At 39.6% G+C, this 11007-nt stretch overlaps 1 protein-coding gene across 1 annotated transcript; it reads right to left on the bottom strand.

Moving 5' to 3' along the window:
* Nucleotides 1-758: 758 nt before the first annotated feature.
* Nucleotides 759-10806, bottom strand: smu1a (SMU1 DNA replication regulator and spliceosomal factor a). Its single transcript, XM_085470098.1, has 12 exons — nucleotides 10669-10806; nucleotides 7488-7698; nucleotides 6929-7081; nucleotides 6610-6720; nucleotides 5356-5484; nucleotides 5106-5225; nucleotides 4889-5005; nucleotides 4517-4644; nucleotides 2706-2832; nucleotides 2445-2612; nucleotides 2204-2356; nucleotides 759-1868 (listed from the first exon to the last, which is right to left on the bottom strand). Exons 1-12 carry the CDS (start codon nucleotides 10692-10694, stop codon nucleotides 1770-1772), a joined length of 1542 nt encoding a protein of 513 aa, XP_085326224.1. The 5' UTR covers nucleotides 10695-10806; the 3' UTR covers nucleotides 759-1769.
* Between the last annotated feature and the right edge of the window lie 201 nt (nucleotides 10807-11007).

Raw genomic sequence — 11007 nt, 5'->3', positions numbered from 1 at the left:
CTTCTCATTCAACCTCTGTGACCAGCTGCTCTGCAACATCAAGTTCACAGCAATGCAAACAACTTCCTGTTGTATATATATATATATATATATAGAAGTTAAAAAAATAAACTTTAGTATGATGTGTTTTTGGCTAAATTAAATAAGACTTCAAAAAGCTGAAAATAAATTGAGCCTTAGTCTGTGTGGAATTCTTTTTTGTTGAAAAAAGTAGGATACAAATAAGTAATTGTTCATTGGTGTAAGAAACCACCACATCCTTCTTACATGCTGCCATTACAGGAAATAATAAAAGGCTCCAGAATCTTTAGAATAAATGACACTTTAATAATTTTCTGAAATGCTCTTGACTTGGTAAAATAATCAAAACAATTCTGGTGACAACAATCAGAGTAGAGGTACATTATACTTTTCACATTTGCGCTTTTATTTTGAAGGATTTACAAACCTTCCTTACCTCGCTGACTGACTGGATGCTCCTCTCCTCTGCAGAGCTGCTGCACCAACAGCCATGCACCAGTTTATTCAGGGATTAAACGCAGAGGCAGAGAATTACCAAAACATCTTCCAGAACTCGGGGAGGCAGGAAATTAAATGTAGACCGAACTGCCTTTAAAAACTTCAGATGTTTTGTGAAGCTTCTTTTTTTTTTTCTCGCCTTTAAAATGTGGAAGATTTCTTGAATTACCGGTATGTCGCAATGATTCAAAAGCACTGGAAGGGATTATTTCTTTTGCACAGATGTCACATTTCACTGCTCTGGTTAAACAGTTTAATGGCACAGACAGACGGCGTTACACAGGACGTGTGCATCCAGACAGCAAATTCATATAAATGGGTATAAAAAAACCCCGAAAAACAAACCAGAAGGAAAAAACAAAAAACACTTGACATATTACACCCCATTTCCAAATGATAACCAAATAGGTGGTATTTTATAGATCACTGAACAAAACTGTTTTCTGTCCAAGATCAGCAACGTTTGAGGAATTCAAAAATACTGGGTAACATTTTCTACATCTTATACTTTTTCTATTCTAAATGAGAGGAACCAACATGCAACCATGAACTATTTAACCAGATCTTACTGAAAAATGCAAACAAAAATATATTTACAAAAACAAACTTTTAAAATGAGTCGGCTCAAGTATCTGCACTCTCACTGTGGACCTCTCTCCTCCTGCTGAAGCGCTCTTATATAAAAGTTGGAAATGCTTGCATGTTGAACAACAGAATCTTATTTATTGAACAGCCAGTGGAAAATGTGCAGAATTCTTTTCTTTAGGATTTCACTGAGTACAGTTCGAGAATTTGTGACAATCACGTTTCCTTCACATTTGTAATAATTTCTGTGGAAAACTGTTAATGAAAACAACAACAGCGGGTGGCCTACAAATTATTAAATACCATCGCTGTTCATCAAATTGCTTTCTAAGACACATGAAATGAAAACTTTATTTGTAAAAAATATGCAACAAACCTAAGAAGCTGAGTTAAATAAGACTCTGCTGTGCAAACACCCCAAACTGCCGTAGCTGTCAACATTCACATGTATATTTTTTTAATGATACAAAAACTTCTTAAAATCCTGCTCAGTCTTTGCATGTTAGTCACTACTGTGTTCCCATTAATTTAAACCTCTGAACCACCTGAATCTGAGAAGGATTTATTAGGGCTGCAGAAGGTTAAATAAATCAAAGTGGGCGGAGCCGTGTCCAGACTGAGGAGAGCATCAGTCTCTTCTCCTGAGGGCGTTTTTTTTTTTCTTTTTAAGGTTTCCAGAGCTTCAGCAGGCCATCCTCACTGTAGGTGGAGATGAGGTTCTGGTGGGGGTGGTGAGCGATGCCGATAACATCCTTCTCGTGGACCTGGAGATGGGAGATGTAAGATGTGATCAAGATACACCAAAAACATCAAGAGTGAAACAGAGTAGAGCTTCTTCCAGTCTGAAGTGATGGATTCACACAAAAATTATCCATTATTTTGCAAAATAATTTCAGCTACTGTGTGTAAAATGGAAACATCAGCAGTGACCAGTACAACACCTACATGTATATAGTTTTATATGGAAGACAAGGCAGTTACACATCCCCCCCTTCAACACTGACTTCAAAACTTCAGCGATAAGAACTTGGGGGAGGAACAGAGGACAGAATATGGTGTGGTATTTTTGGAAACTCTGATCCTGAGTGCCGTAACGTACCGTCAGTGTTCTCTCCAGCTTGCCGGTGACTGTGCTGAAGCAGTAGAGCACAAAGTCTTCACCCACGCAGTAGATCCACTCGCCGCGGGGCGACAGAGTGCAGCACACAAAGTCACCACCTTCCCTCTTACCGGAGCTGAAACTCCTCACGATCTGCACAAGAAAACAGCTTATTACCTAAAACTCCGGGTTTAGAAGAAAATCCCAAACAACTGTTAGTGATGTGGCGACATTAACTGACCTGTCCCTGCATGTTCATGATGACCACTGTGTTGGAGCGGTTGCACACGACAAAGTGCTCCGGGTTCTTGGGCAGCAGGATGACGTTATTGACTGTGATATCAGTGCCGGCTGACGTTCCCAGAGGCTTGAAGGTGCTGGTGCACTCAGTGGTCTTCACGTTCCAGACCTGAAGCACGTTGAAGATGAGTGGGAAAGCAAGAAGCATTATGAGAAAGAAGTGGATGAATGGGGTTATTTTTAAATCAGCCGCTTCTCTTACCTTTACTGTACCATCAGATGAAGCGCTGATGATGTGATGGCCGTCCGGAGTGAATGTGACCTCGTTGACAAACGAGGAGTGACCGCGGAACTCCTTTAGAGTTTTACCTGACTTAAGTCCATGGATTCTTATGAAAAACAACAACAAACAAATAGGGATGACGTCGACATAATAATTTAAGAAGGTTTACTGAAGAGCACAGTAGTTTTAATGAAGAATGAAAGAACAGTAGTCTATTCCGCCTTGTTAAATTCCTGTGATTCTGCTGACTTCGCACTATATTTACTGATGCTGATAAAATACAGACGCTAAGATTGGATGCCACTGTTTGTGTGTTGCTGGTAAACATCTGGGACATTAATAGAAACAAAAGTACCTATGCTATTGTTTTAAATCAACACTACATTAATGTTACAGAGGACCAGAACTATTTCTTGCCCAGATCCAACATTAATGTTATCATTTATTAGTCATAGCAGGCAGTGCTACCATAATCATAATGTACGTAATTACATGGCTAATGTTAACGTGTGTGCCAGTCAGGTAAACATTCTAACTGTCTTGGAGCTAGAGCAGGGCGATATGACCAAAAATATTTATCACGATATACATTTGAAAATTTGCGATAACGATATACAGTAACTGACAATATAATTGACACTAGACAAAATACTTTACAACTCCACAACTTTATTAGTGCAAAAACCCCCATCAATGTATTTTCACTTAAACAAGCAGCTGTTTTTTTATGTGCATTAAAGTTATATAAAAATGTAACAGCGCAAATTCCTTGCTGACAGTTTGCCAAAAGGCATTTCCAGTGGGATTTTTACAAACCAATTCTGGTTCATCTGTTTCATTTAACGATCCACTTTCGCTCTTTTCATTCTGCGTCGCCGCCATGTGCGTATGTAAACATAGGCACTGCGCATGCGCGTTTTACCCATATTCTATCGCGATATGTCATTTTCCTATCGTTGCCCAAAATGACACCGGTATTACCGTGAACGGTATGATATAGCCCAGCCCTACTTGGAGCTTTATTGAGCTCTTGAAATTCCTTGTTATTACTGGTTGGTTGTTTGTTGCTACTGTTCATGTGTTCAGCTGCTAGTCGGGGGAGGGGCTTTAGTAAATCATGTTCAGAGGAGCCACCACTGCTGATTTACTGACACAAAAATGCAGCTGTTTTTGTTTTTTAATGTAAGTGTATTTAATACTTCAAGACACAATTAGTATGGTCTTTTGTTGCCAATGGTAACAGTATTGTTAGCATCTAGGCACCAGCTGTTGTTAGATAAGAGAACTTCAAACAGTAGCAGCCACTCACACAGAGTGTACAGCAAAGAGAGAGCCTGAGTGGAGCTAAAAACTACGGTTCTTCTTAAACAACCAAAATCATCACGATAAAAAGCCAACTGAACTTTGGGAAAAAGTGATCTTTTCACCTGCTCCCATCCACCTCCTACATGCTTGAACACAACCAGACCACACTCATGATCCCATAGCCTGCTTTGAAGTTTGGTCATCATGGACATCAGCACTAAGATCATTCACTTTGTGACAATTAAACAACCTTGCACGTCCTTAGTATGAGCTTTAGATTTTGAGAAATAATAGTGGCAGCCATAACCACTGTATTATCTTTATTTCACACCACAGTCGCAGTGAGAAACTAGAAGTGAGTGCATGATTGAGTTTGGTAAACACATTGTGCATATGGGGGAAAACACCACTAGAAAAACACCACCCTAATGGCTGCACAGCCTCCTCTGCTGCTGGTAAGGACAAACAGTCAGATAGTAGTTTACCTGATGGTCTGATCAAAGGAGGCACTGAGGAGCTGGCTGCTGTCCTTGCAGAAGCTGACACATGTTACTCCTTTGCTGTGGGCACGCTCGAACCTCCTCAAACACTGACCGCTCTGGATCTTCCAAACCTACACAGACACATACAGTTTGTTCTCGTGTTTTAGTAAAACAGAAAACACACGAGTGAAAGAAACTGAGGTTTTCAGTTTTCTGAGAGCTTTCATGTGTAATAATTAAAATGTCTTCTTGGTTTTTATAATTTTATACCAATAGATGTGGTTATATAGCTAGAAATGGGCTGCAAGTGCAGAATTGGTGAATGAAACACAGAAGGACAATGACAGAAACTGAAGTACAGCTGGTCCTCTATACCTTAACCTTCCCATCCTGGGCTCCAGTGGCCAACATCTCTGTGTCCCGACTGAAGCCCATACACAACACAGCGTCATCCATCATCATGAAGTTATCCTGAGCCTGGTATTTCAGATCCTGCAAACACAAAAGATATATAATAATTAAAAATAACTGGCATAAACAGAGTGACATTTAAGCAGAAACTAAATCTGCCTTTCTTTTCCTTTCAACCCACCTTCCTGATTTTGCCAGTTGTGAAGTTCCAGACTTCGATGAAACCGTCCACAGAGCCAGTGACCAGATACTGACCATCAGGGGAGAATCGGGAACACTCCACGTGAGATTTCTGTCCAAACTGCACAGGGAGGAAAAACAAGTCACGTCAGAACAAGTTTAAGTCATGAACTTGAAGAAATGGCAGTAAGGCCTGGTCACAGTGAAGAAGCTGACTAATACAAATTGCCATTTTGGGATAGTGTGGGTACCTTGATGTGTCTGCTGAGCTGCGTGGGAAAGCGTTCCTCTTCTACATCTTTAACGGCAGCTTTACCTCTGAACAAGTCAATGGTCATACCAGGAGGCAGGAGACCCTGATGCTGCTGCCACTTCAGAGCCTACAGAAGGAAAAAGATGACGGGGGACGACATAAGCATTTGCATTTTATCTGAACTGAGGAACAAATTTTATTTATATAGCACCAAATCACAACAAGGTGCTTTATCCGGTTGTTAAGTCTGACGTCACTAGCCGTGTCTGGGTCTAAACTCCGCTGCAGGTCCATATATCAAACGATCACTATGGCATTACTGAGAGTTGAAAAACTGTCTAAAGTCTTTCATCTTTAATAAAATGATCAGCATTCTGCTCTACCAGGTGTAACAATTGAATTTAACATCCAGGCATCCATGAAAACGGAATTTATGACATTTAACGGAGTTAGAAGTTAGCAGGGAGTTAGCTCGCTAGCTTCTATCTAAATACAATATAGCATGTCCTGACTGCAGGGTTTTGGAAACAAATTAAAACGTACAGCTCTGTTATCACTTCCAGCATAAATGAAGACAGAAAACTAAACAGCAGTGACGTTTGTAGGGTTACTGAAGTTGGGCTAGCTGGTATATAATGATGTGCTACGTGACCGCTAGCGACACAGCTATGTTAGCATAATATGAACAAGCTAACTTTTTTTCCACTCGATAAAAGTTAACGTGAGTGTTCTCGGTGGTCAGGAACAAATGTAATCGCATGGCAGGACGCTGTAAAAGGACCAAACTTCAGCCAGGAGAACAACTGAGATAATCCATCCACAATACGAGGTTAGTCATTCATATACTGCTGCATGGGCTGGGCTGTAGTTACATCCTAAGGTTTTAAAAACTGAGCTTAAATAAATGATTAGTGGTAATAAAAGCCGAGGGAGGTCAACAGTGATCACTGACTGTTTTAGGAGCTTTTTGAGATCAAATATAAGAAAATACATAACATTAAACATGTTAACAACACAAAAGCCATATTAAACGCAGACTACTTTAGACCCGGAAGTAGGATTCATCGCGTCATCACTGAACAACCGAATAGTGTGTAGTTAAGACAATACAATAACAAGGAGTCGATATTATGCATGCAGAATTATAATCAAGGACAACTCTGCTTGTACATTCCTATTTTTTTTTGTAAAATTAAGAGGCAAATGAGTTTCACAAACTAGTACAACACCTGCAAATTTGCAGGTCACATACCTGTCCCAGCAGAGCCATGAGACGAGAGGGAGGCACCACGCTGACCTCTCCTGCCAGCGCCTGAGCGATGGCCGCCCGACGCTTCTCCTTACTGCTGCCATCTGGGTAGGCCTGGATAGAATTTCAACAATGCGTAAGAAAGAAACATGCACATCTATTAAAAACGTACAGCACATTTTAATCTGATGTTCTTTCTGATTTAAAACCTTATTTTTCCAGATTTAAAAAGCCGAGGGAAAAAAAACGAGGGAAAAAAAATAATAAACTCAGGAAAAAATGGAAAAAATAAATAAGAGTCACTTTAAGCAATTTATCTCACCTCTCTGGGATCAAAGTAGGAGCGAGCCAGCAGGTTCTCCAAGTGGATGTATCTCTCTGGCTGGGTCTGTTTCAGCATGATCATGGGGTCGGTCTGTCTGAGCAGTGAACGAGCTGCACCCAGCTCTCTCAGTTCAATCAGCTCTAACACGACCTGGTGAGGGAATCAACACAAAGGCCCAACTTAAACAAACAAAAAGATCTACTATGCTTACACTGGGAGATTTGCTATGATACAAATGCTTAGAAAAGAAAACATCTGGATTAAGATAGTATTACAAGAAACACCTGAAAAAAACCCTTTCTGACCAGAAACCATTAGAAATAAAGCTGGAGGACTTAGCCAAGCTTTGGACACCATCCAAAATGGTGTGAAAGCCCAGTTCAATGTACTATCATCATCATCATCTATCTATAACTCTCTAAATCTAATATTCACACTTTACTGTCAACACTTCTCATTGTATACAAACAAGCCCTCACCCCCCGTATAATCCCAGATGATGATAAGATGCCAGCGTCTTCTGGACCTGTCAATCAAAACTTTATCCAGACCATACCTGTTCGTAAAGGTCTATCAAGGTCTTGTCTGGCAGCTTGAGGGACTGGATGGCTTGTAGAACAGTATCCCAGTGGCCGCTGTTGATGTCTGCCACGAAGCTCTCTATACTGTCCACTGTGTTCAGAGACACTGTCGTCTCCTCCTGCAGAGTGGCTAGTGTCCGGTGCAGATTGTTCTCTTTTAAGTACTGCATAATCAGACGGACCACGCTGTGAAAATAGACAAACAACGTGAGACAGAAGACGGCTCAGCTCAGGTAAAACAAGCTCAGGATTTGGTGGTCAGAAACGTTCCTGATGATACCCTACACTTTGAGGTATAGTGAGTTCAAATTCAGAATTTTCATGTCACAAGGTGGCACTCTTTTTACCTGGTTAGGTTCTCATAGTAACTTATACCAAACATATACTAGGGGTGGGGGAAAAAAAATCGATACTGTGTAGTATCGTGATATTTTGTTTGCTAATAATGTATCGACACAGGGACAGCAGAAATCGATATTTTGTTACAAAAAAAGTTTTTGTGGACTGGAACATGCTCTGACTTCAGAGCATGTTGATCCTTTTTCTCAGCAAGAATCCTGACACTGTCCAAATGTGTTTAACTTTTTTTTGGCAGCAATAAACATGACAGTTTACTTATTTTAATTTAAGACATGTTTTATTTTAATTAAGTTTAAAACTTTTTTATTTAATGTAAAATTATATTTTGTTTTAATTTACTTTCAAATTCTTCAGTTGCTGAAGGGGCTGCATAGTTTTCATAAATTGCATAGTTCAGAATAGCTATAATTGTACCAGATGGTTGCATTCAGTTAAGTTGGACTAGACCGTAATACAAACCGTTCAGTTTGTCAACAATAAAACTGACTGAAATGAGAGAAATACTGAGTGTGAGACTTTGATATTAGATAAAATGAATATTGATAACGTTTACCTTTATGTACAGAATCTGAATATCGCAAAATATTTTAAAAAATTGCAATAATATCGTATTGTGCGTTAAGTATTGTGATAATATCGTATCGTGGGATGTATGGTGATTCCCACCTCTAACATATACCATTATCTGCATTTTATATTCACTAAGTCTTCAGTACGCTCTAAGAGTGAAATAGATTCTCTGGTGTTGGAATAAGTGTTTGTGCCTTACTAACACCACGGTGCATTAATGTGGCACATAATCACTGGGACTGAAATACATTTAGACTTTGATGCAGAAAATAAATGCTTTTATGCTTGACTCTTATCTGCTGCAATGTCTGATTATACTGACACAAATGCAGCCAATCTAAGAAGATAGATAAGAAAAACATGAGTAGGCTATTTATTGGCTATTCATCATGGAGAAGATTAAATCTGTTGAAATAATTCACTTTAATCTGGGAACAAACTAAAGTGATTTCTCTTTCATTAGTGTAGGGAAATGCCAGTACTGCATGCACTGAAAGTCCAGCACACATTTTAGAATTGAGTGAACTAATAACTTCTAAACTCAAACTATGTTCTAGATCATCATCACCATCAGCACCACCAAGGGCGTGCCAGGGGGGCAAAATCTGCTGTCCTCCCCAGAGGCCCCTTTAGCAAGACTGTCCTATGTTGGTAATACATTTTAATAAACTTTGATGGCTGGATAAAACTGTTTTGAATAAATGTGTTGCCAAGAGATTATTTTGTTTTGCACCAGTAAATAGTTGATTGTGAAACACATGGAAATATCTGTGTGGTGTTTAAAATGTCAAAAGTCTTATTTATTTATAGGTATTTGATCCATATCAGGTTGCAGAAAACCTAGTTCATCTCAGGGCCAACATAGAGACAGGCAAACAGTTCACACTCATACATGATCTAATACTCATTTGTCTTTCCTCAACAAGTTTTCTCTTAAAGTGAACTCCATTCTGGGAGAGGAATCTTAAGCTGCTCCTGCTCAGCTCTGCTGAGAAACATTAAAGAGTTGGGACGTTCCAGTTAGTCAATCAATCAATTAAAACAGGTTATTATGGAATTCAAAGTCATGTAATTCTTTTCTTTCTCACCATATTTTTCAAGTATATATATATATATATATATATATATATGCACATGTTCCCTGCTTGCATGCGCTCTGCAAGCTACATTGTAGCCACAGCTGCCCTGGGGCGCACTGACAGAGGCGAGGCTGCCGGACACTGGCGCCACCGGGCCCTCTGACCACCACCAGTAGGCAAACACGGGGTTAGTATCTTGCCCAAGGATATTTGGCATGCAGCCAGGAGGCAGCCCTGGATCGAACCACCGACCTTCTGATTAGTGGCTGACCTGCTCTGCCACCTGAGCTACAGCCACCCCACCTATATTATTATTGCCCTCAAATGGCCACCCCTATGAAAAAAAATCCTGAGGCATCCCTGTATGTTAAACTTGCTTTGGAGCAAATCCTTCAGTCGTGATCAATAACTTTCCCTATTTTTTTATTGTTACTGTGTTTGCCATCAATTTTCATTTTAAGGAGTAAGAATCTGCAGACAGATGTGTGGTCATTTCTAAACACTATGCTTACTACTAATGTTTTCACTAGTATTTTTTCTTGCAAAAAGCCTCAGTTTAGATAATTCAATTATGGATTCCTGCGAGATTTTGAATATTAGCAAATTATGAGCACCGTTTTGAATCTAGTGTGAATCTAGTTTTGAATAGACCGCGAGTTTCTGACAAAAAGTGGAGTTACTGACACTAAATGAAGCAGACTTAATATGTCAAGCAATCTGGCTACTTTAGTGAGTTGTCCAGGTTGGGTTTGTTTGAATCAGTAACATTTCCAGCTCATGTCAGAATCTACGGCGACTGGGAAGCGCACATCTTAAGCTAATGCTAATTTACTCACCTCTTTCAGTTTTGTGCAGTACACAGAAGCGATTAAAATATAAATGATCAATAAACAAATGTTTCATATCACATAGTGCCAGTTGAAAGAGTACCTAACTCCACTTTCCAGTCATACACTACATACACTTCAGCGTATGGCTGGAAGTTAGCTCGTTAGCTTAGCACAAAAACGCTAACTACCGCTACTGCAGTTTACTGCAGGATGAAGGAGGCCTCACTGCCCAAAAATGTGATCAAATATGGAGCTTTTAAAACCCAGTTTACTTTAATAATAACACTCCTTTAACAATAGTTAAGCGGAGTACTTACTCTGCAGATTCCACCTCCAGAGACATGATTATTTATGTGAAAACAGCCTCCAAGATGCACTCCTGAGTCCACAGCAGAAACAAACGCCAGGAACACACGGCTACGGCACCGGAAGAAACAGGACCAGGAGGCGGTTTTTTTTCTCCAAAATAAAAGATTCATTTGACGCTCAAAAAACATGGAGTTATTTTTTGCTGCCGTTTTTGTTTTTGGATGACAAAAATGTTCACGTTTCGACGTCTTCATAATATTCAAACTCTTAAAACAAAAACAAATAAAGATACCAAATAACTGCACTAGTTCGCATTACTGTATTACAAAAAAAACCTGTTCTATGTC

Source organism: Copadichromis virginalis, linkage group LG2, assembly GCF_057382275.1.
Source record: "Copadichromis virginalis isolate Kocher_CV1m ecotype Utaka linkage group LG2, C_Virginalis_male_GT1.1, whole genome shotgun sequence".
NCBI lineage: Eukaryota > Metazoa > Chordata > Actinopteri > Cichliformes > Cichlidae > Copadichromis > Copadichromis virginalis.
The sequence above is the reverse complement of the archived record's forward strand: the minus strand, read 5'-3'. Positions and strand labels throughout refer to the sequence as shown.